This window comes from Porites lutea, chromosome 2 (assembly GCF_958299795.1).
Source record: "Porites lutea chromosome 2, jaPorLute2.1, whole genome shotgun sequence".
Taxonomy (NCBI): domain Eukaryota; kingdom Metazoa; phylum Cnidaria; class Anthozoa; order Scleractinia; family Poritidae; genus Porites; species Porites lutea.
In genome coordinates this window covers 51,978,626-52,006,362 of record NC_133202.1, presented here as the reverse complement: position 1 = coordinate 52,006,362, position 27,737 = coordinate 51,978,626, and the positions used below count along the sequence as shown (strand labels likewise).

General features: G+C 37.6%; 1 protein-coding gene across 1 annotated transcript in view; it reads right to left on the bottom strand.

The window, feature by feature from the left end:
• LOC140926396 (uncharacterized) overlaps positions 1-20,757 on the bottom strand; it is a 56,088-nt gene extending 35,331 nt beyond the window's left edge. Inside the window, exons 1-7 of the mRNA XM_073376146.1 lie at positions 20,652-20,757; positions 20,263-20,502; positions 19,657-19,727; positions 19,499-19,563; positions 19,082-19,153; positions 18,859-18,930; positions 18,466-18,537 (exon numbers count right to left, since the gene is read on the bottom strand). Of these exons, the coding sequence (XP_073232247.1) occupies positions 18,466-18,537; positions 18,859-18,930; positions 19,082-19,153; positions 19,499-19,563; positions 19,657-19,727; positions 20,263-20,502; positions 20,652-20,757 (698 nt within the window). The remainder of the gene's footprint in view (positions 1-18,465; positions 18,538-18,858; positions 18,931-19,081; positions 19,154-19,498; positions 19,564-19,656; positions 19,728-20,262; positions 20,503-20,651) is intronic.
• Positions 20,758-27,737: the final 6,980 nt, after the last annotated feature.

The following is a 27,737-nucleotide window of genomic DNA, read 5'->3' as shown; positions in this document are numbered from 1 at the left end:
TTTTTGTTATAACGATGTGTAATATTATAAAGCGTTTGATACGCGCGACATTTTTGAGTAATCCTGCAAGCGATGTTCATGAACGATGAAAACGAACGGTATGGATAAGCGATTAAAACTGCAAGAGAGACCACTAACAATAAATAAAAGAAATATAATTCGGTGACACATTTACAGAGACAACAATTTTCATTCACGAAGACAAGTATTAACGTGTCTCAAAAAATCCTGAGTCTTTAAGCGTAAAGCTTAAGTTTTCTTTCTACAGCTAAATTTATAACTAAATATTCTTCGGAACGTTTTCTTTCTATTTGCGGTGAGCAAATATATCTGAAGGCTTTTTAAAGTTCTGTAAGCTTATATCAAACCTGGTACTAGGTCAGATCATTGACTCAAATCCTACAAACGTGCATAAACTTTCCGCATAAACTGTAAGCGTGAACTGTGCTCGACTTCATGAAATTAGATATAACAAAAACAAACATCAGATACAATAATTACTCAGGCTTACCATTCGAGATTCAGTTCTGAAAGCTATCAAGGAAGGCCACAGTTGCTCGAGAATTTTAAACCCTCTTACGCATTTAGCAAGGTGAAAAACGAAAACGATGTCATCCGAAATCGAATTACCGAATTTTGACAAGCGACCCATTTCTCAACCAAAAACCCAGTAAACAAACCAGCCATGAATTACGGAAGACTCTTGATAGCAGCAGCTCATTTTGTCCATCCAGAGGAAAAAGACAGTTAAAAACATCACAACTCTGTCAGCTTTAGCTGTCAAAGTAAACAACTTTCAAGATGTTGCATACATTTTCTGCATGAACTCACCTGTCAAATTTTGACCAATCAGAGCATAAAAATTAGATGTAGAGCGTAAACTAACGCGTGACCATGGTAAGAAAGGGTCTTCCCCACCTGTACTTTTACAAAAAAACTGGCTGAATTTTCGCGTCCGATGTCTGTATGAAATCAAAATCCTAATAGTGCAGGGCCATAGTGACATAAAAATAACATATTTGATATGAATCATTAAAAAAAATAGATTTGAGCCTGCGATCGTTTGAAATTGGTAATTTGTCAGAGCCCAACTTCAAAAATACTCGACCTCGATGGGTGGACACTTGAGCCCGCGGTATGGTCAGGTGATACTAGTCAGCGGATGCCCTGTTTTGACAGCTGTCAATTGATCACAACATTGATCTGCAATTAGCTTTCTCTCGGGCTCCCAAACTAGCTAGAAAGTATGAGAGTAAACATTGGTTTCCCTGTGGTGCGAAAGGAAAGTCGGGGGGGCAGTCGGTGTACGGTCACGTTATTACCAAATTTTCTGGGATGAGTAGATTTACTTTGCTATGGGGCTCCGCTATAAAGTGTCTAATTTTTATTGAACACAATCGAAACCATTACTATTTACAAAAGAAACAAAATAGAATAAACGTTTGGAAAATTGAGACCAAGATGGTGCATTGCCGTTTATAGCGGAGCTCTCGCGCGAAGTGCGCGCAGCGGAGCACCATGGGTAAAAAAAATGTGGTAAACCACCCATCCGAGAAAATTTGGTAATCACGTGACCGTACACCTACCGACCGCCCGACTGTCCGTCCGCACCAAAGGCATACCAATGTAAAATAATTCAGTCAACAGGTATGGCAACCCAAATGTAACTCAAGGTTTTATTTGGAAAGAAATTGCATGGACGCCCGGACTTTCAGAAAGAAAAAATAACAACAAAGTCGTGTCTTTTTCGACGTTATTTTTGATGTTTATACTCACGTGGGTAACAGAGAAAGAGCTAGAGAGAGTGATTGAAAAAAAAGGACGAATTTTGTAGGAAGAAAAACATGAAAGTTCAAAGCGGCTGAGAGACAATGAGAAATGCTAGCGGCCAGCAAGGTGAAAATGAGCGGAAGTGAAAAATAAGAGTGAACATGAACACAGTCCGGCAAAATATTGGGTAAGCACATACGACAATTCGTCGATAAAAATAATGTGTAACTAGAAAGTTTGACGTTTTATTCCTACAAAACAGCGTTGTAGTTGTGCAAAACAACATCGAAGAAAGGCAAAAAGCGTGCTGCACGTGCAAATTTGTTTTTTTGCTTATTAGAAGAAAAAGTGTGTTGCACGTGCAATTTGTTTTTTTGGCTAATTATGCACCTATCAATGTAAACCCCGTGGGTGGGGGAGGGGGGGGAGTGCGGGCAAGGGGTGGGAATTTGAGAAATTTTGAAATTTTTGGATCAAATTCCCCAGGGTAGGAAACGAAAGGTCGATCAAAAGTGTCAAAAAAGCCCCCACCCCTGGGGAAAAAATCTAAACAAACAATACTATAACATTATATAAAACAAATTAAAAAGAAAGGTACGTTCTTACTACTTTTATTTGTGGTTAACGTAAGCTCCGTTAAATTCCTCGCTGTAATTAAGTATTTTCTCTCCCCACTAGTATCTCCTATTTTGAACAACAAAATCACTCCAGGAAGATTGACTGTGCTATTAAAATATTAATGAAACGTAAAATGCTTTATAACATCCGCTCAACATGTCGGAACAGGTCGGATCAGTGACCCGTAAAAAATCCTCTGACTTTCATGGTGGAATTCGATTTCAATCGAGCTTTACAATCAGATGGGAACTTGAAGATGAAACCTTTCTCAAAATAGACATTATCTGTTTAGATGACAGTCTAAAGTATCGGATTATAGTGATTAAAACAAACGAAAACTTCATACCTTTCTCCAACAGCGTGACTTTCAGAAGGCCTCAAGGGACGGACTTGGTAACCGCAACTGAATTGATACCAGGCTTCTGTCGGTCAAATTCAAATGTCCCGACCCCGGGGTCGCTTCGCACGGTTCAAAGCCCGACAGGGGGATAGTCTCAGGCATCAAATCCCTGCCCCTTACCCGCACTCCACCACCCCCCACGGGATTTACATTGGTGGGTGCATTAGATCTATTGATCTTTATTCCATTTTCATTGCTGTCCCCGTTTAACATCACACGATTTTTTTTTTTTTGTTTACAAGTAGTATTTCCCATCAAAAGGGCTGAAAAAAATCACCAACATGAAGTACCATTGGCGCTTTCCTATGTTTTTGCTGTAGAGCCTAAAATTCCTTCAAAACATTTGCTACATGTCGTCTGTCGGGCAGTGTCGGAACTTTTGCAGTGGCTAATGTTTAGCTTGCTAGAGCGAATGAACTGTTGACTTACATATTAATATCTTTCCCTTTGCATTTCATTGGTTCTACACTTTTTGTATCTACATAATTGTAATACAATATTTTCAGTGTTATTGTTTTCCTCTTTTTTTCCTTCTTCTTCCTTTTTTCATTATTATTATTTCGAATTATTATCATTTCTATTATTATTATTATTATTATTATTATTATTATTATTATTATTATTATTATTATTATTATTATTATTATTATTATCATTATCTGACATTTTGACCTCGAGGTGGATTCCGACGTTTGTCGTTCAATTTTCCATGCCCGCCCTGTTGTTTTTCTCTTTCTACGCTAATAGCTGTAACAAAGTAGTAGGTGATAAACACTCACAGTTCACTCAGACTAGTTAGCTCGGTAAATACACGCCGGGGAAGTCTAGTAATTTGGTTGGACGATAAATACCTGTTTAAAAGCAAAAAATATATATGAAAAAAAAAAAGCAAAACAAAAACAAAGTCCACCTTAGATTAGTAATTTGCCAGCTGCCTTAAAGACTATTTTCGAAACAAAAGTCAATACGAAATCCTGGTTTTGTATAGAATTTGCAGCTAACCGGCAATGACTACTTGGCTTCAAGTTTGAAAGTAAGCGTTCGTCTTTGAATCTATTGAATAGCCTATTGGTCCTCTACTACTTAAGGCCACGCAGAAGTAAGTGCGATGCTTCCAATATTTTATTATGTTTACTTTGTTTCAGCGAAAACCCTCAAGCAGATTAATGTCTACAATATTCATGGGCAACTAGAATACATCGGGGTCTTGTGGACATATTTAATTGTCGTCGTAGACAGCTAAATTGGTGACTGGAAGAAAAATAAGAAGGCCTTAGTAAGTTTCTTCGCCTAAAAAGGGAAGTCTTATTTGATATGGGGTGGGGCTTATTTAAGAAAGATGGCTAAATTGAGGATTTACGGTATTTTCCGGAGGTAGTCATGAATATCAAAGGAATTGCATTTGCTTACAGTTTTGATAGACTTTTCAAGCCTTCGAATGTGTTGTTCTGTAGATGTGGAAAAGCAACACAATTTTTCCAGATCCTGCGGAGAGGTAAAAACATCGTATATAATCGCCTTTATTTCACCCGCTTTTAAGAACCTCTATATTTCGAGTGTTTTTAAACAAACTCAATTATCAAACCAAAGGTATCGTATCGCATCGAAAAATTGTATTTGAAAGTAAAACAGTAGCCTTATTCTGGTTTGAAAAGCGAAAATATGGAAGAAAGAGCCGCTTGAGTATAACTCTAGCCACTGATTATTGGCTCTTGCAGAAAGAAAAAAAACAATGTATCAAATACACAGCTAAAAAAATATGAAAATGGCGTGCAGACGCGTGTGGGTGATCCTATTAGCTCATTCTTACACTTACAAAGTCTTTAAATTGCTGAGGTTTGCAAATACTTCGTCGGGAATGACTGATATCCTGCTTTTGGACATATCCCTATTTAAAAGAATCAAATTTTCAGTAGTACCAGAAGTAAGCGTGTCCTGCCAATGAAACATTCCTAAGCCTGTTTAAGGAATTTCCTTTGATCTTGAAATGTTCGTCTCTGTCGTACCCAAGTGCTCTAACCTATATCTTGAGGGTAATTCCTCGTGAGTGAAGCCATGCGTGAGAAAAGTTAAAGCTACAACACTGTACATGTATTTAGAAGTTCTCATTGCTCTTGGTAGACGTGGCGGAAAATGCAAAAAAAAGAAACAACAAACAAACAAAATGTAAATACTTATGCTAGATTTTGACTTATCTAAGTTATCCTAGATTGCAAACGATCTTGACTATGTTTATTCTCGTTCCCAGTCCTAGTTGGCTCAATTTCTAAAGAAAGAGAAAACGTGACCACAAGAAGCAACAGGTTCAGGGGACGAGAATAGCGTCCGATGGATTTAGGCAAAAGGGATGAACACTAAGGCGGAAATTCCCTTGCTGAACAAATGTAATGGTTTTAAAAATATAAAGGTAACGTAAGGTAAGATAAGTGATGTTAAACAAGTAATTCTGTAGCAGAACATGTAACACTCACAGGTAAGTAACTTTCGTTAGACTTGCAAAAACGTCGCAAGGTAATTCAATAACTTGGGTCGATTCGAAGAAGCTGTAGATAATAACAATGAAGACAATGTAGACTGCGAGCAGTCTCTCTTTTTCTTCAGATTTAGTAAGGGGAGGACACGCGCGCGAGCGTTGAGCGGCGAAGGCGCGAGACGCGAGACGCGAGAAACGAGGGCGGAAGCCCGTTTTCTCTTTTTTCGTGCCTCTCCCGTCTCGCACCTTCAGTCACTCGCGCATCGTGCATAAAAACGATTTTTTTCCCTTTATATTTTTTTCATATCAGTCTTTTTCACTCAGTTACCTCGAACCCCAAATCATTTTCCCCTGCCGCGACACTGGACCCTCGACCGCGACTTTGGACCCGTAACCGCGACATTGGACCCGCGACCGCGACTTTGGACCCGCGACCCGCGACCTGCGACCATTAGTCAAACTCATTAAATTGCCTAAAGTTAATGTCTCAATTAGAAGGCTGGAGAAGGAATTAATGGCCTTAATAAGTCACTGTGGGAGTTTTTTGGGGGGGTTGGGGGGGGGGAGTAGAATGGGGTGGGGTGGAACTGTGGCTAATACATAGGTTATTACACACTTTATGAGGAATCATACCTTTGCGAAATTAAAAAAAACAACAACAAAAAAACAAAAAAAACTAGAAAAGTAATAACTAGGAGACAATTTCAACCTCTCAGAGAGTATTGAATAATTATTTAAAGGGACTTGAGACGATTTAAGGTGACTTAAGACGACTTTAGGCGATTTAAGGCGACTTAAGGTGAGTTTAGGCGATTTAAGGCGACTTTAGGCGACTTAAGGTCCCAGACGTGCAGTCGACAAAACTAACATTAAATCTAAACCCACTACTGTTTCTGAACACTTTCTCTCTCACTCTAACCATTCTCATACTGACATGCAGTTAATCCCACTAGAGAAAATTCATTCTTGACGTGACGCAGTTCGTAAGGCCAGGGAGTCGCATTTGATAGATAAGGCTCTTGAACCTGATGGCCAAAACCGCCGTGACGAATTATTGTAATCCATATCCTTAGTATTTGTCTTTTCCAGTTTTTATGTTGTACGTCATTTCCGCCTCTCCCTTTTATTGCGACATTCTCCATCTATATAATATTGTGATTGCTACATAAGTTCAGTAACATCTGTAAACCTGAAGGAGGATGGTAAGTATGGCCAGCCGAAATATTGTTATAAAAAACAATACACGTTGTTTTAAATCTGCTTTGCAGTAGTCTTTGGACTTCTCGTTCTTGGTTCTTTATATTTTGGCTGATTTGATCTTTTTTCTAGAGATCCAACGTTTACAACTAGCAGGATCTTCATCCACGGTTTTTGCAGTTAATTTAATCCTTTATTATTAAGGTCCCAGAGTAGGCCTATTATTATCTTTACATTGGTGTCATCGATCAGATTTGTCTGGATAAACGCAGATGTTGATCCTATGCTAAGTTTTGGTGTCCACTGTAACTTGTAAAGCCATCAATGTAAGTGCTGAACAAACTGATAAAATCACACCTGCATTTCTCCCAAACAATCTGTTATTTACACGCTTACAGAATTTTCAGATCCGTCAGGTTTACAAACACATCATCGGGTAGTTTGGTTATAGGGTTTGCTGCGATAACTCTATTTTTTGGAGAGAGCAAAATAATTCAAATTTATTATTCGTTATTCCTTCACAGCCGATTACACAGATTATATACCATGGCTGATGTATTCTACTAAATGATAGAATTTCTTATTGTTCTGATCCCTAGCTTTCCCCTTGGTGTTGTATCACTGTTTTTGTCCCACTTACAGATAGGTCAGATTAGTCATCTTGGCAAACACCCCATCGGGAAGTTCAGCTAATAGGTTCCCGTACAAATTTCTGTGAAATAATAAAAGGAAGAAGAAATAAATGAAAGTTTTTAAATTGAATGATTTTTGGTTTCATAATTTAGAGTGCTATAACAGCTACATGACTTTGTTTAGTAATGAAGTAGTCTCTTAGAAATGGTGAGCTAGTAGGATCTAGTTTGGGATGAAGGTAGAAGCTAGTGATTACTCCAAAATTCTGTTAAGGGGCCGAGTGCCGAGCCACAGACAAAAACGTGTAGCCACGGTAGTTCAAAGAAGTTATGATTCCTTATTCGCGTTTTTATGTTTTCGTGAATTTACTATAATTGTTATATTTTTCCTGTGAAAACTTCTGAAGGAAGATCATCGCAGTTATATATGCAACTTTTCCCTTTGCGAAAAGAAAGGCTTGTACGGGATTCGAACCCTTGACCTTGACCTCCGCAGTTCACATATATAATTTTCATATATTCATAATTTCATCATCATCCTTTCACGAGTTTATAACGAACCAATTCAACGACCTGCTCCTAGTTGGCTTGTTAGCTTAATTGGTAGAGCGCTGCACCGGTATCGCAGAAGTCAAGGGTTCGAATCCCGTACAAGCCTGATTTTTTTTACAGGCTTTGTTTTCGCAACGGCATAAGTTGCCTATATAACTGTGATGATTTTCCTTCAAATAATTTTATTTTAATGTTGAATTATTTGAGAACGATTTAACAGTTGAACGCCAAACTTGCTGTCTTATATTCTTTGTGCAAACTTGAACACAAAATCACTTCTTCCCAAGTTAACACAACTGCGGCTTAATTTTCAAAAGCATTTACGTAAAGAGCGTTCTATTAATAAAAAGCAACAACATCAAAAACAGCAATGACAATATCATCATCAACAACAACCCTCCATTACTCCTTAATGTTCTGGTAAAATTTTATCTAGATCACTTTCAAAACAGCCCAGTTTATGACCTACTGGGACCGTTGTTATGAGTGGATACAAAGTTATGGAAGGACTGACTGATACTCTCCTCGGTCCTGCCAACGGATAGGCTTGTTAAACCTTGTAAAGGCGATTAAAAACGGTTATTTTGTACTCACAATGTCAACAGACTATGTAGGTTGGCAAACAATTGTTCTGGTATAATTCCAATCTTATTCGAGGACAATATCCTGTTAGTGAACAGAGAAAAAAAAAAAAACCGGAAACGTGAATTCCCGATTGTAAAAAGCAGTATTCATTCTTTCCGTTGTTCTCTCTAATAACTCTCCCCTTTTCAGGGACAAAATTTATTTCCATACCCCCTCTCCTTTCAAATAAAGAAACGATAGACTGCATTCATTTGATCATTGATTACTTTAACAATTTATTTACACTGATCCGCTATGTTTTATTTTAGTTTACCCGCCTGAATTGTTTTGTTTTTTTTTTTAGTTTGTGTTAAACCCAACTCCCGTGCTTGAGCTTTTTCACATTTACTTTCCTTTAATTCATGGAAAAAAGTGATATCTACTTGTTTGGAGAAGCAGCCGTCTAGCGCCCAGTTTTTGCTAAATAACATTTTTTTCTTTTTTCTCAAACAAACCTTCCTCACCATTAAGCCCCCAACTACAAACATGCCTGAAATAAATAAGTCCATCTTGCATGGGAAGGGGGATAGGGGAATTATTTACGGTGACAGATAAAAAAGACCCACTTAGGCTCGGTTCAGACGCCGAACTTTTCACGAACCGAACCTAATTAGAATTAAGGCTGACCCAGATGATTTTTGAATTGATTCACACGCCGATCTTAATTGCAGTTCAGGTAGCTGAACTAAGTTCAAAAGGAGAAAAATATTCATTTCGGTCGAACTGCGTACAAAATACGGCATAATAATTTATGTGTTAGGTTCGTACATGAAAAGTTCGGCGTCTGAATGAAAGCCGTTCCAATAAAAGTCGCTCCAAAGCCGAGATTCCCGGCCACGCTAGGCGAAAAGAACGGCTGAGTCGTTCCAAATTGAAACAGGCGTAAATCTTAATTGATTCAGACGCCGGACTTTTCATGTATTTATATTCAATGTATTGGGTTCGGCTCATGAAAAGTTCGGCGTCTGAACCGGGCCTTAGGTCATAAAATTATCTTTATTTGTCCTGCGTGTTTTAACTGAAACGACTGCCGATGTTCAATTATGTGCGAGCGGCCAGACAGCTATTTAACTTACATAATCATCAGACTGCGTAGGTTGGAAAAAACATTTTCTGGCACAATTTCAATATCATTATTAGTCAAGTCCCTGCAAAAAAAAAAAATATATATATATCCTTATGAAATATTGCTTAATAATAGACCACGAATAAAGTTGCCTAAACCGCTTGTGGAGTTGCTTTGGCTTGGCCTCAATAATGGATTTATCAACAGTCAGTGTCCCTTAAGCAGCCACCCGGAAAGTGGTCGCCTATGGGAGGTGCCCGTCTACGGGGAAAATCAAGAAAATACTTTAACGGTGGACGTTTCACACAATCACGAGCTTATGAGTCGCGTCTGACCTGTCAACACTTTATTGCAAACTAATGACTTTCCGTATCCAGTTGGAAGGCTTGCATAAGATCATCGATCTTTTCCTTTAATATTAGGACTTGTAAGAACATTTTTCTTGCTCAGTATAGAGCATTAAGCGATTTTAAAAATGCCTTCCTCTCAATTGCTCGATGGAAAAATGTCGCATACGCTTGCATTTTGAGACATGGTCGGCAGCGGGGGGGGGAGGCGGCTATACACAGGCTAAGAAGTGGAAGAGAGTTTTTGAAACAGTATTTGACTGAGAAACAAAACGATTGTGTTCAAAGTGGTCGCTTATGAGAGATGCTCGCTTACGAGTAGAGGTTGATTCCGTCTGTTCCGTTGAGAACAGTTACTGAAATAACCAGATTTCCGACTTACAGATGATTTTGGCCAGTCAAAAAAATACATAATCTTGTTACAAAAAAAAAACAAAAAAAAAAACGCGGCTTCAGATGGTACTTAGCCTGTGTACAGACGTCCCCTGCTGGTGGCTATATGCAACAAAATATATTCAAGGGTAGCCTATTCCAGGCGTTGAGATAGTAGAGCACGGTGGTCAGATTATAGGCAGCGAGTTAAATTGAGTTTTCCCTAAATTTTTTTCTTCCTGAAATTTTCTCCCGTGCTCTACCATCTGAACGCCTAGAACAAGCTAGTCTAAGAAGTATTCCGTTGCAAGGGATTAACTCATCTCCTATAAAAAAGTAACTTCTCAGGCAATCAACTGCCTTATTGAACTGCTGTCGTCCGGCTTTGACTTTATCTTAAAAGATTAGTTGGCGACGATTGATGAAAAGATTGCTCTGGACACATAATTAGGCACTCAACATTTTAGGCGGCTTCTATGAAGCCAACCAACTGTCAACAACCTTTAAAATTTGTAATTGTGCTAAAGGCAACACGTATTCAATCCATTTTCAAACGGTCACCAACTATTCTAATTATTTGGTCTTGGTTAAAATAATCGATTGCCTGTGTGATTTTTGCTGATTTGATGCTGTACTCCACTTACAGGTGAGTCAGACTCGTCAGCTTGCTAAACACTTTACTGGGAAGTTGAGTAATATTGTTGTTGGACAAATCACTGAAATAATAATAATAATAATAATAATAATAATAATAATAATAATAATAATAATAACGACAGTTATACGCTCCTAGTGTGTTTTTCAATCAAAGATTTAAAGGATTGTTTTCCAAGGCAGGCTTTATTATCTTGGAAGGCGTGTTTTTCGCGCATGCTCACATTACTCCGTTCAAAATATTTCTCTGTTTTGGCAAATATGCCCTGGATAATTTTTCGAACCTAGAAGGCGTTGATCAGATTGGGAAGACGTTTGAGATCCCGGTAAAATGGCGTCATTAGAGACCTTAATATCGAGGTTTGTTCATTCTACTGCAAACGGCAAACTGCGGTTTGCGGTTAACGGTTTTACGTTACCCGTCTGCCCATGCCCATATTATTTCGCCGGTAGTAGCTCGAAGCTGCCATGTTAGTGTTCATTCATCCACTAACTTCTATTTTAGCTCAGAAATTGTCTCCAAAACTAAGTTTTTTTCTCAAATAGAATTCGATAATCAATAAGCAAAAAAAGTTCTAGAAAGTCGTATTTCTTCTCAAATGTGGGATTGTGACTTTTTAGGGTGCAAAAAATCTTGCGGTAAATCACTTACCTCTTGAGGTTGGTCAAGCCGTACAAACGTCAACCTCAAACCTGACGGTAAGACCCTAGTCACGTGACCTCTTGACGTTCTCAATTCGCTGTTCGCGGGAGATGCCGGAAATCCTCAATCTTTAGGTCTCTAATTAAAACTACGGGCTATCGCTATTTAAAAAATGACCGAAACGAAACATCCATGGGGACGAGGACTCAACCGTTTAGTAGCGCTGGAAAAAACAGCAGATTATTTCATAGCTTTTGCGAAACCGAAATAGTTTAGCACGAGTTTTAAGGTACGGATTATTATTCTTTTTAAAATGAATAATAAGTTAATTATAAAATCGTCTTTCGTACATAATTTACCTATGTTCAGATCTCAGAGCGTGTTATCCGCCTCGGCCGATAGCACCCTCCTCGATTTGCAAAATTCTCCGAATCATACTCAGCCTCATCCAAATAACTGAAAATTTCAGCTTGGGTCATGTTATTAACTCGTGAACTTCGGACAACAGCAATCCGCTATGCTCAATTTGTATTGGAGAGGCAATTGTCAGTACACTGCTATTGGTTTTAAGGCAAACTTATTTGTAAGGGACTGTGCAATAATTATCAGGAGGGGGGGGCCTAAAACCAGAGGGGGGGCATTACATAAAATTGCTGCCAAGATAGGGGGGGCTCAAAGTAAAATCACTCATTTGACGGAGGGGGGGCCTTAAGTTTTATTCGAAATGTAAATAAAATTAAACGCAATAAAAGATTCTCAATACAGGCATCATGGTAGACTGTAACAAATATCAACACGAACAGCTGTTAAACGATTATTGAAAATATTCCATCAAAATGAAAAGCAAATTCACAACTGATCAATTTTAACCCGTCTTCTAATTAATTGAGCTGATCCTATGTAAAGCAAAAATCATGAACTTGTTTTTCAGCTTCCCCCATAAGACAATGGGAATCAAACAGATCTCGTAGACAAGCTTTGTCGGTTTTTGATGTGACAAAAAGTAATGTTTCTTCATCGACTGAATCGATTTGCAGAATTCCATATATATGTGGCTCATGACAAAGTTCAACAGGCTCTCCTCCCAAGGATCTAAATATAATGCAAGCTCTTTTTCGTCTGTTATTTGAAGCGTTCAATCTCCTGTTCTTTGATTTTTTTTCTCTGCTCCTTTCTCTTTCTGGCTTCAGAAATTTTAGATTTTGAGCCAATGTGGTAAGCACCCCGGTACTTAGCAAATGCTTTGTCTAAATCTTCAATCAAGCGATCAACATCCTTCTCTATACTAGATGTTACATAATAACGTTTGTCATTATTGAAGCTGTGATGGCAGCTCAGTCCAGTTTTGCGACGTTATTTTTAACATAACAGAGGGGGGGTTAGAACTATTTTTTTTTGTTTTGGAGGGGGGGTACTGTCTAAGTTTTTGCTAGATAACTCTGGTTTTAGGCCCCCCCCCCCCCCCCCCCCTCTCCTGATAATTATTGCACAGTCCCTAAAGGGTGGAAAGGAATTTCGTCAATGTTCCCTTCGCCTTCTACTATGAGAATGAAACACTGTTTTTGTTTTATTTAACGTTATTTTTGTGTGTGTTGTCAGTAGTAGTTATTTTTATTTTTTTTGTGTGTTTCTGTGTAGCTTAAAAGCCTTGACGAGAACACCAGGAAGTAAATTAAGGTTAGGTCATAAATTATATGAGGTGTTGGGCAAAAAAAAAAGAAAAACTTGATTATGGCATGGCATGTGGAGCCAAGGCAGTGCTCTAAGGAAAATTGAAGGGAGCCTAGTGGCCTGAAGCTGTAAATTCGAAAGTGCCCACCATAATAATTTGAATAACAATATGGAATTTTCTAGCTGCCCGAGAGCAAAAGTTGGGTGCCAAGGGCAACAAGCCTACATTTAAGCTTTTTTTTTTTTCTCAAAGTTGTCTTAGTTTTCTCTCTTTCTTTCTTTTCTTTTCTTCTTCTTCTATTTTCTTTTTAACCAGTACCTTGCATGTCTATAGAAGTGGTTTAAGACAGGGTTGAAGTTGGGGGTAGATTGGGGTAATGAAATGTTTTCTACAGCATGGCCAGTATTAAGGTGTGCTTTATCTCTTCTGGTATCTTTCAACTCACAGTGTCTTCAGCTTTGTCACATTAAAAAACACATCGTGTGGTAGCTCAGTTATTTGATTCAAGGATAAATCCCTGTGGAGTAACAGGGCATAAGTCAACGGTGAATGGCCAAGTAACGATACCTTATTATCTTGGGTTTTTTTTAATTTTAATTTGTTTGGGATGTGGAAATAGGCCTGGATCAAGTACAATAATATGTCAGAGAACCAAACATGCATTTAAAAAGAGTATTACATGTGATCATGAGTTTTAAACATCGTCATTCCAATAATTTGAGGCCGGTTTGCTTGACCTATAAAGTACCCGCTGTATGAAATATTGAGTCAGGACATTGTTCGATAACCTGATTCGATTTATCAATTCGGCAGAATAACACTTTCGAGCTATGTGTGAATTGGATTCACATCAGACACGCTTATTATATCCTACATATTTTTCAAATTAAATAAATATATATATTTATATAAAGAGTTTTATTTGTTACTCGCAAATGAATTACTTATAACATTAAAATAGTTATAAATAGTTATAAATTCTTGTTTTTGTTTTTTTTTGTTTTTGTTTTTGTTTTTGATCAAGGCTCCTTTACACTCACATTTGTTCCAGATTGCATAGTTTGCCAAACACTTGTTTAGGTAGACTTTCTATCCTATTGTTTTGAAGGTTCCTGTTAGATAAAAAAGGGACGAACAAAATTTATCTTAGCCGCAAGGGAACCACAGATGTAGTAATCGTTTTTTCAGCATGGCAAAGGAAAGGTAGATTCTAAACTACTAGATTCTAAACCACTTAGTCAGCTGCTGACTAATTTAAAGATTTCTTTCTTGTTTATGATCCCTTAATTCAGTTCTTTTGCAATTATGAAATGATACTGGTCTTAATTGGACATAAAATTTCCTAAAAGTAGGGTTTTATTGCTGGAAAGCTACCAGGCTTCGCAGCAGACTAATTTAAATTCCCACGAATGAAAAAAGCCAACTTTTTTCGTTTGAAAATGCCAAAAAATTCAGTCTACAAACTTAAAAACACTTTTAAAATGGAGGTCAGAGATGGTTTTTCCCCATGATACCCTTTGGGTTTCGCCTAGTAGCCAAACAGCTTACAATTTATTCAAGGTGGTTTCCCAGGTCAAAATCGTACAAATTTGTACTATTCGGTCTTATATGGTTTTAAGACAGGCTTTGTTGTAAGCTGGTAAGTTAGTTTATGTAAGCTTAATCGCGTTCGTCAGAACGCATCCTAATCTGGTGTTCTTGTGGCACTAAGGCAGAAATTTTCGAGCTATCACGCGACTGCAAATTAGCCTTCCTTATTAATTTTATCAGGGGCACCTCGGCCGGGAAACTGGTCTCCTTTTGACTTGAATTCGTTTCCGTAATTTTTCCGTAAGTGACAAACGCGGATCCGTAATCAATGAATGACTCTAGTTAATAAATTGCTTTAGTTATTAAGAGCTTTTCTGGAACGTCTGACAAGGTTTGTTCTCCCCTTGGTAGTAAAGAAATTGCAACTGGTTCAAACTATTTAATTTGAAATGTCATGCTTTACTCGCAGCACTTAACTTTCCATTGGAAACTACTAATTTAAGTAATATCAGCGGTGAATTTGGCAGTATTTCAATCGAATTCAGACAGTTTATACAGTATATGATATGGCCAATGGCCAATGCAATGCCCAAGTCAATGGCCATTGATTAAGGTGTTTCGATACAGCTTTTCAGAGGTCATACCGATATTTTTCAATCGCCTTAAAAGTGATTTTCTCCTTGTCCGATCGCTATAAAATTTTCACCAGTAATTGGCTATGGATTGAAATTTGTGAAAATGTAGTTTTAAGTAAAATCGATATTACTATGACAACAATAAACAAAAAACTTTGAAATTGATAAAAGCCGAATTTCGTGTGATCTAGACCTGCTACTGAAAATCCAACACTAGTAACTTAAAGTTTGGTGTTTAGCAAACAATCTCCGTAAGAAGTAAAAAATTCTGTATGTTTGAGTTCGACTAAAACGAATTCGAATCCCGCTTACGTCACTGAATATTTTACAGAAGTTTTGTGTGTAGTTTTTATAAGATTTTTATAAAGAATTCATTTTTTATAATAATAATAATAATAATAATAATAATAATAATAATAAACAAACAAACAAACAAAAACTGAAGAGAGCCATTGGAGTTGCGCAAAAGAGCCAGAGACCCCATACAAGACGCATTTCCGTACATATGTCCTAAATACAATAAAAACAAACAAGCGCAGTGTGACAAATCATCTAGACCCTGCAGTTCCACTTACAGACTAAAGATCACCAGGCCGGCCCAAAAACCCCTCAACACCGCCCTTAAATGAGTGTAAATCATGACTAAAGCGAACTACACGAGGTAGACAGTTCCGGCTATCCACAATTCTGTTAAAGTATGAGTTTTTAAAACTGGTAGTCCTAGCAAAGTTTTTCCTTAGTTTTAAGCAGTCAAAAATCCGAAAGGTTTGACGATCGTCTCGACAATAAAAATTTCTTAAGTAGTTTAAGGCCTGGGACCAAGGGGTTTACCTGTGCAAAATAAATTATTGGCTATAACTTTGGCATAGATGATGGCGCTGAATCAAAATTTTGCACACATAAAGAACTCATCTTCCTCAACATTTTAAAGTATAAATATTGTGTTAATAAATCGAGCAATATGTCACGCGACCATTTAGCTAAAAATCGTATATTATTGACTTCACGTTTGGAATGACCATCCATTGCACTTCAATAAAAAATTAGAAGGAAAACCATCATTTTAAATGCCCAAATTTAATCTTCAATTATTTAACACTTTAATTTCAAACTTCGCGTACATTCATTCCAAACATAGAAAGTTAGGTATGTTTATCCTCTTTCAGAAAAGCCAATTTGTTTATCCAAACAATGTAAATTCGCCACAAATTCGCCAATGTCCTTCATTTTCAAGCTTTGGTTACGTGACATGTCGCGGAACCATAATTAAACAAGAAAACCTCATGATATACTTTTGGGGAAGGATTCTTTCTTTTCTAGGTCTTCTAGCGAGAGATATTGCCAATCATTCATATGCTCAGAACACAGGCTTTGACCCAGGCCTTAAACCGCTTGAGTTAGAAAACTACCAAAATCTACATTAAAATAACCAGTTAAAACTTTATACAAAAAAGTGACATCAGCTATAAAGCGTGTTTCTCAAGAGACACAAGTTTAAGCTCCTTCAAACGAGATTCGTAATTACCGTCAGATTTTAAAATTAACTTTTTGCGGCTCTCTTCTACACAATGTAGGTACATCAAATAGACCCTTTATGTACGCGAGATTAAACCCAACATTCTGTTTGCTTTGGAAACGTGGGAATTGCAGGAGAGGTTATGACTCACAAGTAAGCCAAGTTCCTTGAACTCTGAAACAATATCTAAGGATGAGTCATACATAACAAGGTTTGTTTATTTCGCCCTTTAAAATACATAACAAACCTTACAGAGAGTAAAGGTATACAAATCATGAAAATAGGGCAGATAATATACAATTTTTTTATAAAACATAATAAAGCATTGGATATCTATTGAAACCTTATTCTATAGCTACAATTGTAGCTATTCTATAGCTATTCTATTCCCCGACAGATCACTTTAAAGAAGAAGAGAATCAAGTCACAAAGCAATTTATGTGACAATGATTCCTTTGAAGGAATCATCGAATCTGACTCAGAAGATGGTGCACCCGGAAAGTTATGCTGATGTAAGTGACATATTGCAGCTATCAACTTTGAATGTTGATTACCTACAATTGTTATTTGGCTACAATTCTACGCACCCTCTGATTGGCTGTTTTCTGGTAATGATCGGGCATGACTACTGCTAGGTGTCTATAGTGTTGGAGGCGATTAAACCGATTTGATGAACACAACTAATTTAATACACAATCAAGATGGCAGCTTCTACAAAAACTGATAACGAACACATGGTCATGCCCAGATAGGGGCAAACTATATAAGTTTGTACACTGTAGTGTCCAAGGCACATACAAAATACATGTAGAGGACATCCTTGTTATGGTCAATTAACAGTAATCAAAAAGGATATTTGCTGAGCAGTGTCACGGGACTGTATCGCGAGCTAAAGTGTACAGCGCATGAAGTGACGTGTGTTTTAAAGTTTTCCGCTGGCCAGTTGTTGGTAATATGTTTATAATGGGGTGTAACGCGTTTCCAGGCCATCCACCCTGATGAAGGCTGGTGTATTCGGTTGAAATATAGGTGGAAAAAAGTTGTCAAATCACACTCTTCAGTCTTGCTGAATATATCTATACTATGAATTAATATAAGGACGGACCATTAGAAAAGTTATGAGGGGGGAGGGGGAGGGGAATTTCCGAGCCGCAGGAATTTTTTTTTGTTATCAAGGTCCTTGTATGAATCTTTTTTAGGCCATAGCATGAATATTTTTTAGGGTTAATTGGCGTGCAAGAATTTTTTTTCATTTAATTTTCTCTTGCGCGAATTTTTTTTTGTACTTCACCTCCCCCGCCTCCCCCCCCCCCCCCCCCCGCAAAAGTTTTCTAATGGTCCGTCCCTAATTTATTTCTTATGAATCCGTGTATGTTTTTGTTATGAACTCACGCTTTTTCTGTGGACATTTTTATCATTATTAATTATTCTTATGCTGACGTCGACAGCAAGGACCCAGCTCTACCTTGGTTACGGAAAATACTTATCAGCGTGGTGGAATTTAGAATGCCTACTCGGGTTCCGGGCCTCTATAAGATCAATAGCATCGCGAATTATTTAACTAAGAAGATCAATAACCAGAGTTTAATTCCCTAAAATGAAGTTTTACAAACTCACTTACAAAATTACAGAAAACCACGACGAATCACATTGCTGTCCTTATTGAAGCTACAGAAAACCATGACGAATCACATTGCTGTGTCCTTATTGAAGCACATTTAAGGAAAAAACTATATGTATTTGGTTGTGTTAATACATACTCACAGGTAAGTCAGTTTGGCCAACTTGGAAAACACACTGCCCGGTAGCTCAGCTATCTTGTTCCCCGACAGATCACTATAAGAGAATCAGTGCATCAAGTCATAAATCAATTTATGTGACAATGATTCCTTTGAAGGAATCATCGAATCTGACTCTGAAGATGGTGTTATGCTGATGAAAATGGAAAAAAAGTTGTAAAATCACACTCTTCAGCCTTGTTGAATATGTCTATACTATGAAGTAATCTATTTCTTATGAATCCGTGTGTGTTTTTATTATAGTTCATGCTTTTTCTTTGGACATTTTTATTTTCTACTAATTATTCTTATCCTTACGTCGACAGCAAGGACTCAGCTCTACCTTGGTTAGGGAAAAATGTGCAATCTAGTTACTTACAGGTCAATTAGACTTGTCAGCTTGCTAAACACATCAAATGTCAGTCCGTTTATTTTGTTCTCGTATAAGTTTCTACAAAAGGAAAAGAGCAAGCTATTGAAGCTTAATAAATGAAGTGAAATTAAAAGAAAGCCAAAAGGGGGTGATTACTCGGGGATAGTTAGTATCTCCTCACCGCCCACTAAAACCGTGTTGTTGAAAAAAGTGGTAGCATTATACTCACAGGTTTTTCAGATTTGTCATGCGGCTAAACGTTCTGTTTGGTATAACTGAAATTTCTGTCCATCTAAGAGTACTGAAAAGAAAAGAAAAGAACAGAAAAACATTATGACTTAACATTAACACAAGAGAGATATAATGTCTTTTACAACGAAATTAGTACGAATTGTAAACTGCAGTAATAATAATGATATTTATTATAATTATAGGTGTTTATCGACTTTTGCACAAATAATACAAGTAATTACATATAATGTAGTACACTATGTCAATGCTAACAAACATCTCCGTTTTTAAAACAGGTTTAGAGGAACGAGGTGCACTGACGTTGATTTAAGAGTTTACAGTTGCAATGAATGACTTGTTAATCTAATCATATACGATATATTCATCTGATGAAAACTCTGAACTGTTTACAAACTTTTGACTGCGCTCAGTAATGCGCTCGTTAAATCGTGATAACAGTCTATTCGTCATTTTGTTCATCTATAAGAATAATATTGGAATATTAATACACCTTGTTGGCCCCCAAAAGTTTTGCATAACCTTTAGTAATGTAAACCTTGATGCATTGCTCACCGTGCGCACTAGTTCCTCGAATTCCTCGAATAAAAATATTACTATTCTAACTGGAACAGAGTAAAACAAACCTACCACAAGCACACAGATTATACTTGTCACTAATATAAGAATGATTGGCATCTTACAATGTTTCAGTAATCACTGGGGCACATTGGCTTAAGTATGAAAAACTCTTGCAGGTAATGTAGTTTCCGTAATTATAGCTCGAGTAATATCTGCAATCTGGCCCACAATCTGAATAGAGAGAATGATCAATCCATACACCATGACATAACACTCTTTCAGGGAATAATAGCTAGAAATGTCAAAGATTCACTGTACTCCGAACTACATAATCCATTCTCAGTAAGGAGGAAAATGGAGTCCATCAGGGATGCATACATTAATAATATCGTGATTTAAAGAGCGTTAAGTCGTATATTATTATTTATCTATTTATTTTATTTCTATTATTAGTTGTTTTTGGCCATGTGTGTGATAAATTGTGGACATTGTGGGTTTCACGAAACATTGGCATCCCAATGAGAGAAATTAAATTGGCCCGCGAAATTTTAGTGTCATTCATCATTTATTGGGTAGGAGTACAGATTTTAAAATTCCAACCTGTAAAAGAAACTGAAAACTCCTTTGTGTCCTTTCCTTGATCACTTGTCGCCACGCAGCTGTAGTTTCCTTCTTGATCTAACTGGATACTTGCTGTTTCTGATGTGTTGACCAACACTGTGTTTTCCCTTATCAATGCAGTGTATATTGGAGGAGATCCTTTGGCCCAACAGGAAAATTTGAACCCTTCCAAAGTGCGGACATTAGGAGCTGGATCTGACAATACTACTGTGATTGAAGCTGCTGAAACAAAGTTTTCTAGCCTTACTTTTTATAGTAAAATGAATTTTCCAAAAAAGAGGAGAAAACAAACAAACAGCAACAACAACTACACAACAAGAGAACACACAACACAAAACAAAAGCATGATAGTGTGGTGACTAACTTACCTGGTGTTGCGAGGACAACGTCTTTAATTTCACCCCAATTAAGCAGTGACAAAAACACAATTTTTAAGATGATATCAAAATTTGTCTTTACACTGTTTGCAATCATGACGAGCACCCTGCAAATATGTAAGATTACACCGCTAAACAAATCAAGATGATGAAACCGACTGCCAGGTTCCGTACTAGTTAAAGTTGTGTGCCAGAATTACTAAGAATAAACCTGGGTATGCTCTAAAAAATGTGGCTTCCGGGGGTTTTAGTCTTTAAAATCACAAGTGACTAAAACATTGGAAATTGTCCATCTCGTTATGAATGTTTAAACCAAGTTCATACTTTTTAAGCATTTTCTTATAGTCATTTATAATACTACACTAAATACTGGCCTATCAGGATCTCAAAGTATGTCCTTAGAAAGTTATGTCATAAATTTGGAAGCATAATTGCTTTCTGGATACACATCATAGTGGCCTTAATCATGTTTCAATATAACCGGGACAACTTCGAGAATTCGCGCAGTTGTTAAAATGTTAATTAACTTTGCATTTTTTAAATAGAAATGAAAATGAACTGATAAGGATGAAAAAAAAATGTATTCCGCCAGAGAGTAGTCCAAAAGCTGGTAAGCACAATGTCCCTTGGCACACGCATGCATATTCAATACAAGTAAGGAAAAAAGTTTTTCAAAAACGAAAAATACGACGAAAGTGCTGTGTTTATATGAAATTGATTTCCAAACGTTCCAGGCTTAGCCCTAATCATCTGTGAAAATACAACTACGTTGCAATTTCTGTGTTATTTTTTTTCCTTTATCTGTTTGATGTTGACGATGACGTTAAACTTAGAATATCCCGAAAAAAATCATGATAATAATAAAGGCAAGGAAACAAATAACGCGACATACTTGTGCTCAAACATGCAATCAAATTTTTAAAAGTGGAAAGGTTAGCATATGCTCACCAGCAATTCAGTTTTCGGGAATGAGAGGCTTGCATTAATTAAAGGAAATCCATTGCCTACATTTGAAACAAATTTGGCAGGTTTGGCGATATCATACGTAATACTTTCTGAGCGAAGCCTAACAATACCTGTAGAATGAAAACCAGTTTCAAAGTTCTTCAGAGCGTCACTGATTCGTAGAATGTATCAAAATAAACATTGTTATGTTTTGAGGATTTATCAGCGGATTTCAGTAAGCAATGGCCCTTTTGCAGCTGCTCAGTCACGTGGTACAAAACCCCCATGCTAACGAGAAAAATTCACACCAAGAAAGACAAAAGACTTCATCTTTCAAACTCCAAACTGCACCTTTAAAATGACACAGGGGACGCTCCATTAAGCAGCAACCCTTGGGGAATCGGTAAGTGGCCACCTTATAGAGGTTCCTAATGAGCAAAATTTTTAGAGGTTCGTTAATTAATAAGTTAGCATAATCTTAAGCAGAAACAGTCCCTTTTTTGTGAAAAAAAAAACAACAACAACAACAACAACAAAAAAAAACAAAGCCATGGAAGGAGCATTACTGGTTTACAATCGGTCGTCACCTCCTATCTCGGACTTTTTTTTAATTATATTTCTCTTAAAAAAGAGCCAAACTATGTGTACCATGGGCGTCATTAATGGCCGCTTAATAGAGGTCAAAACAATGAAAGAACCCTTGTTGAGACGGCCAAAGTGTCCGCGGCCGCTAAATAGAGGTTTTAATTCCCCGATTCCATTCTACAATAATTTCGGGGTTTTGGTTTGTGGCCTCTTAATATGGTGGCCGCTTAATGGAGGTTTAACTGTATGTGCTCTTTGCTTGCCTCATCCCAGTGTGTATCCTGCTTTACAACACGCTGTTCTTCCACCGCATAACAGACCAGCTGTACAGGGCTTATTGAAGTTTTTCAATATTATCACGTCCGTCAATTAATCCGCAGAAAACAGCAAAAAGTATGATTATTGAAGTTGTGTCCATCTAGAATATTAAAATTGGGTTGTCAATTTATTAAGTCCAGAGATCATTTAAAGTGTATGCTTCGCAGAATCTGTTCAATTCCCCAATTTAATGACAAATATTCTGATACTGGAATAATTCATTTGATTGGTAGTGGAAAGAAGAGCTCGGTCAGTAGCTCGAAAAACACGTAAATTGTAGACAATGTTCGAAGGCATTGCATCCACAGGCAGATGTCGAAAGATTATGCCTTAGAATATCACAGGTGAAGAGGACTGATAGGAGTGGAAGAGGGTGTAATGCTAATGACAATAGCGCCAAGTCTTCTTGACAAATAGAAGTGATATCATATTGTTGAATGTTTTGCAGAATTTAAATTAAAATTCTTCCCCTCAAAGCGAAAAATACTTTTTAGTAAGGTGTTAAAAAAATTAAGAAGTAGACAAACTCATTCATAATCTTTAACACTAGCATTGATGACGTAATTCCTTGTTGAAGAAGGATTTGGAACCATCCGCCACCTTGATCCCGAGATTTTGCGATAGTCAATTGTAATTCCATTTTACTTAAAATCCGAATAAAACGAGGGAATCGTTACAGAAAAATTGATGCCTTTTTTGAAAACTGAACCCAGCAACAGAGTGTCATTTGATCATTTTAAATTCATGGCAATTCAGTGCTTTTTCTTTTGCACCTACAATGTCTCTATACTGCTTAGCAATGGTTTAGCAAACACTTGTTCAGACAGAATTTCAATGCTATTTAAGCCAAGGCTACTGTTTAGAAAACAAGAAATGATAATAATTAAAAATGAACTACGGAATACAAAAATTGTTTATATTATCACTTTTTCTTGACCATTCTGTTATGTCTTTTGACTATTTAAGTAAAGATTGCGATTTGTATGTTATCCGACAAATTTTGACCCTCTACTGCAAAGAGTTAGCTGAATAAAAACTCTGAGCTTGCAACGCCTACGACCGAAAGAACTCGTTTAGTGGCCTAAAGGATAAAGTAATTATGCAGCATGCTATAAAATGCAACCCTTAGAAAACGTAAAAAGCACAAAGTTAAGCGGTATAGCTTGAAAACATCGACCAGCGACGAAGTAAGACAAGGACTTACTTACTTCTGTTCTCATTCAGCACAACCGGCACAGCAACGCCTGGAACACGCTAAGTATCAATAATTTTGAAAATGACAAAATGAAACTGTCAGTTAACTAGTTTGGGGGCTAGTAACTGGATAGTTTCTACAGGGTCTTTCGTGAAACGGGCCCTAGCTACGGGAGAAGGAGGCGAGCATCTTTTCTTCCTGATCGGAAAGCCACCAGTAGAAAAAAATAATAATAATAATGTAAACTACAAGATATGTTATGTAATCACAGATTTCATTTTTGTCGTGTTTATAAAACAAAGTCTCAAAGAAGTTAACGGAGTTCAATTTTTGCAGCGCATGGCGATTAAACCAACGCGGGTGGGAAACTGCACTCCAGTTTTTAAACGGAAACCGGGGCCTTCAAGTTTTAGCTAGTCCTTAAATACATTCTCAACGAAATGTATCCTCTCTTCGCACCCTCAACATTTTCGTACATGACGCGGCGAGAGGTCAATGGCATATTCGACATTAGTATATACACAATCACTGCTCTTGGTGATTCAAGCAATCTGATTGGTTCGTTATCTCTGACTATGACGTTATATTCTCCGCGCTTGACGGTGAATATAAAGCAAAACAAAATCGCTCTCGTAAACGAGGGTCTCAATGGGGTGGTGGCTTTTACGGTTATCGACTAAAATTTTGGCTCTTTTACGGCTATCGGTTAATTTTTTTCAGTTACGGTCAACGATAAAGTTAAAAATTAACGTCTTTTGTTTCAAAAAGTTAAATATTAATTCACCTGCATTTTTTTGAATAATGGTCTTCGGATCATCTCGGGATCATGAAATAAGCTATTCTTTTGAAAATTTTTAACATTTGATAGATCATACTTTTTATAAAGTATTCCACGTCTAATATTATTTTACACATAGAAATGTCAATTGTCAATTTAAAAATAATTAATCTTTGTGAAAAAGCAAAAGCAGACACGCGAACGCGCAACTCAAGGCCGGGGCGCGACATTTATTATAACAGAAATGGCCGTTTTCACACAAGAGAAGGATTATTCGTGTGAGACGGGTTATCCGTTTGATGATTCGCGTCAGATAGGTAATACGTGTTAATTTGAAAATGGAATAGTCAGTAATTTTGACAGAAAAATCCGCCTGACTTTTGACGACGGGATTATCCTTTCCAGATAGCCTGTGTACAGCCGACCCCTCCCCTCAGAAAAAATCGGAGAAGGGGTGTCTGTGGGGAGGACGCAACTGTACACAGGCTAGTCTCAGACGGATGATCCATTTCTAGCTCTAGTGTGAAACTGAACGGCCAATAACAAAATTCCCGTGTCCAGTGTTTTTAATGATAGCGCAGGACTGTACGGAACGACTGTCTGCCGTTGCCTTGTCCGTAGGCTGCATTATTTCGCGCGGCTAATGCGTTTCGGGTCACGTGGTCCGAGTGAGTTCGCCACCGAAATGCCTTGACCGAGATTGCGTGGGAAGACGCCGTACAGGGACTAAACTTAACAATGTCTACCGTAGCGTCAGAGAAAAACAGGGAAATGTTGTTTATCGGCAACGTGTTTTACAAACAGTGACATCTGTGCCAGTTGTTTTACTACTGTTTCGAGGGCACGACCTCCGGAAAATTGCAAATATTAATCCCCAACAAGAAGCCACACTTTTGCTATGGAAAAAATAAGTTCCCCGAGAGAGCGCCGGAAAAGGAGCCTAGGTTTTGGTTAACTCCTAATAGGCGCTTCGCCTAACGTGCGTACGGAGTCACACTAGCCGGGAAATAGAAAACGGAACCATAAGCGAGTTTAATACCTTCCTTAAAAGTAGCAAATCTAGGGAACACTTTCTTTTACGGTTAACTCTTTTTTACCCTATTACGGCTAACGGTTAAAATTTTTCCATTTTTACGGCTACCGGCTAAATTTTTGGCCGTTTTACGCCTATCGGTTAACCCCATTGAGACCCTCGTAAACTGGGCGTTTTGCGAAAGTTACAGATCAAGGACTTTTTGAAAATACAAGAATATCCTAGTGTTCATGATTCTGAATCTAAGAAAAGACTTCATGATGTTTGAACAGCGTGATTTATTGTGAAGTGATTTACCTGAATTTTTATGCGCTCGAAGCAATGTACTACAGAGCAAAATTAACGAGGCTGCTTTGTCACTGTTTTGTGAACTCAGAATTTCCTCGCAAGACCAATAAATCGAAGTTAATTTATGGAGAGAAAAAGGAAGGCAAATATATATTTTTTCGAAAATTGTACGTGCCGGCAAGTTAACAAGGCAAAGAACACTTTAGATACACAACACTCGCCTCGATCATGGACGCTGTTGACAGCATTTGTAAGAAGCGACAAGAAGAACTTTCTCATTCACGGTGTGTTGACGGAAGCGGCAAATAAAGCTCTGCATTTCTTCTCAGAAGGAATAGAAATTTAAACTTTCGACGTTTTCTTTTAAACTTTATTTAAAAACACATGTGGCTCAGTGATTTCAAAAAATCCTCTAAAGCATACCTAAACATCCAGAAAATTAATACGGAACAATAAACGGTTGGCAGTTGTACAAGCCATATCAACCCTAACGTGTCACGGATGTGTTTATACGGGTATCCTGATAATTATAAAAGACGACAAAAAATGCAAAAACACAGAGCCTTGGCTAAAAATATTTTCTTTCAAGATTCTCTTTACCTCTTTCCATTTGAACAATAGCTAACAATCAGCCTGACTGTCCCAGCTGCGTATTCTCTCTTCCTGTTGCTTCGAGACACTTCGAGGTCGCGGGTGAGGACAGCAACGCTTGATACATTTTTTCGGCGCCTTGCATAATAGTAGTCTTGAAAACACATACAGATATTTTATATTTGTTTTCCAAAGTGGCCTCCACAACATATAAACGGCAATTCAAATCTAGCGCGTTTCGGTATGAATACTACTACCAGGATACCTAAATTATTTTTGGCTGCACACACGGTGAATCCTCCGCGATTTCCGTTGCATGTGCCAAATGAAAGCATTGCTGATAAACATCCGATTAACATTCAGATATTCTACAGGAAGTTACGCTTTCGCTGTCAAAGGACTTTGTGCATTATTTTCCGCGTTCAAGATCAGGTCATGTACACAGTTTGATGGCTGCACTGACCTGTCTACGCTCTGTAGAGACAAATCTCACACTTACCTGCCCCTCCCCCAAATCGTTTGTTTGTCATCCCCCAGATTCTGGGAGACACGTGACCAGCGTTTTCCAGGGTCTCTCTCTCTCGCTCCGTAGGCGGGTAGGAGAGAACCCTGGGAACGAGGTTGCTTCCACAGTCTTCAGTCTTCATTTTGAGGTTTGCATTGTCACTGAGATGTCAATTCACAATGCGTCATTTGCAGCTGGTCAATCTCATGGTACTAATATGCCACGCTGGAGAGTTAGACACTCTCTAAGAAGATACAAAGAGCTTTTATTATTTAAAATGGATACTGCTCTTTCTTACCTTATCCCGGTGCGTATCCTGCTCGCAAGCCTATTGGCTAATTATACCACTTGACAGACCAGCAACAACGGGCCAATTGAAGTACCTCAATATCGGAAAGTCCTTCAAAAGTCTAAAATAACATTCCACAGGTCTCAGAAAGAAGCCAACAGAAAACAACTAATTGCTTGCTATTCAAGCTGCATCCATGTCTAATCATTAAATCCATTTAAAAGTATTATTGTTGAAAAGGGAAATTTGCCGTCTCTTAAAAGAAGACATAGATTGTGAGGTATCCTACACCGTAGTTCCTTAACTATAACCTTTCTGAATGGAGTGTTTTATTCCTCTAGTTCATTAGCAAATATTTTAACCAAAAAAATTTAAAACTTTGTTTTTTATTCAACACTAATGGCCAAAAAAATGTTACTTAGTATGCATTTGGGTCTCAAGCCAGAATTAATTAAAATTATTTTTGAAACTGAAAGACTTCCTATGGAAATCACAGCTGATTATTCTCTGACGAGGAGGAGTTGAAATTATTCCATATACTTAATAGCCC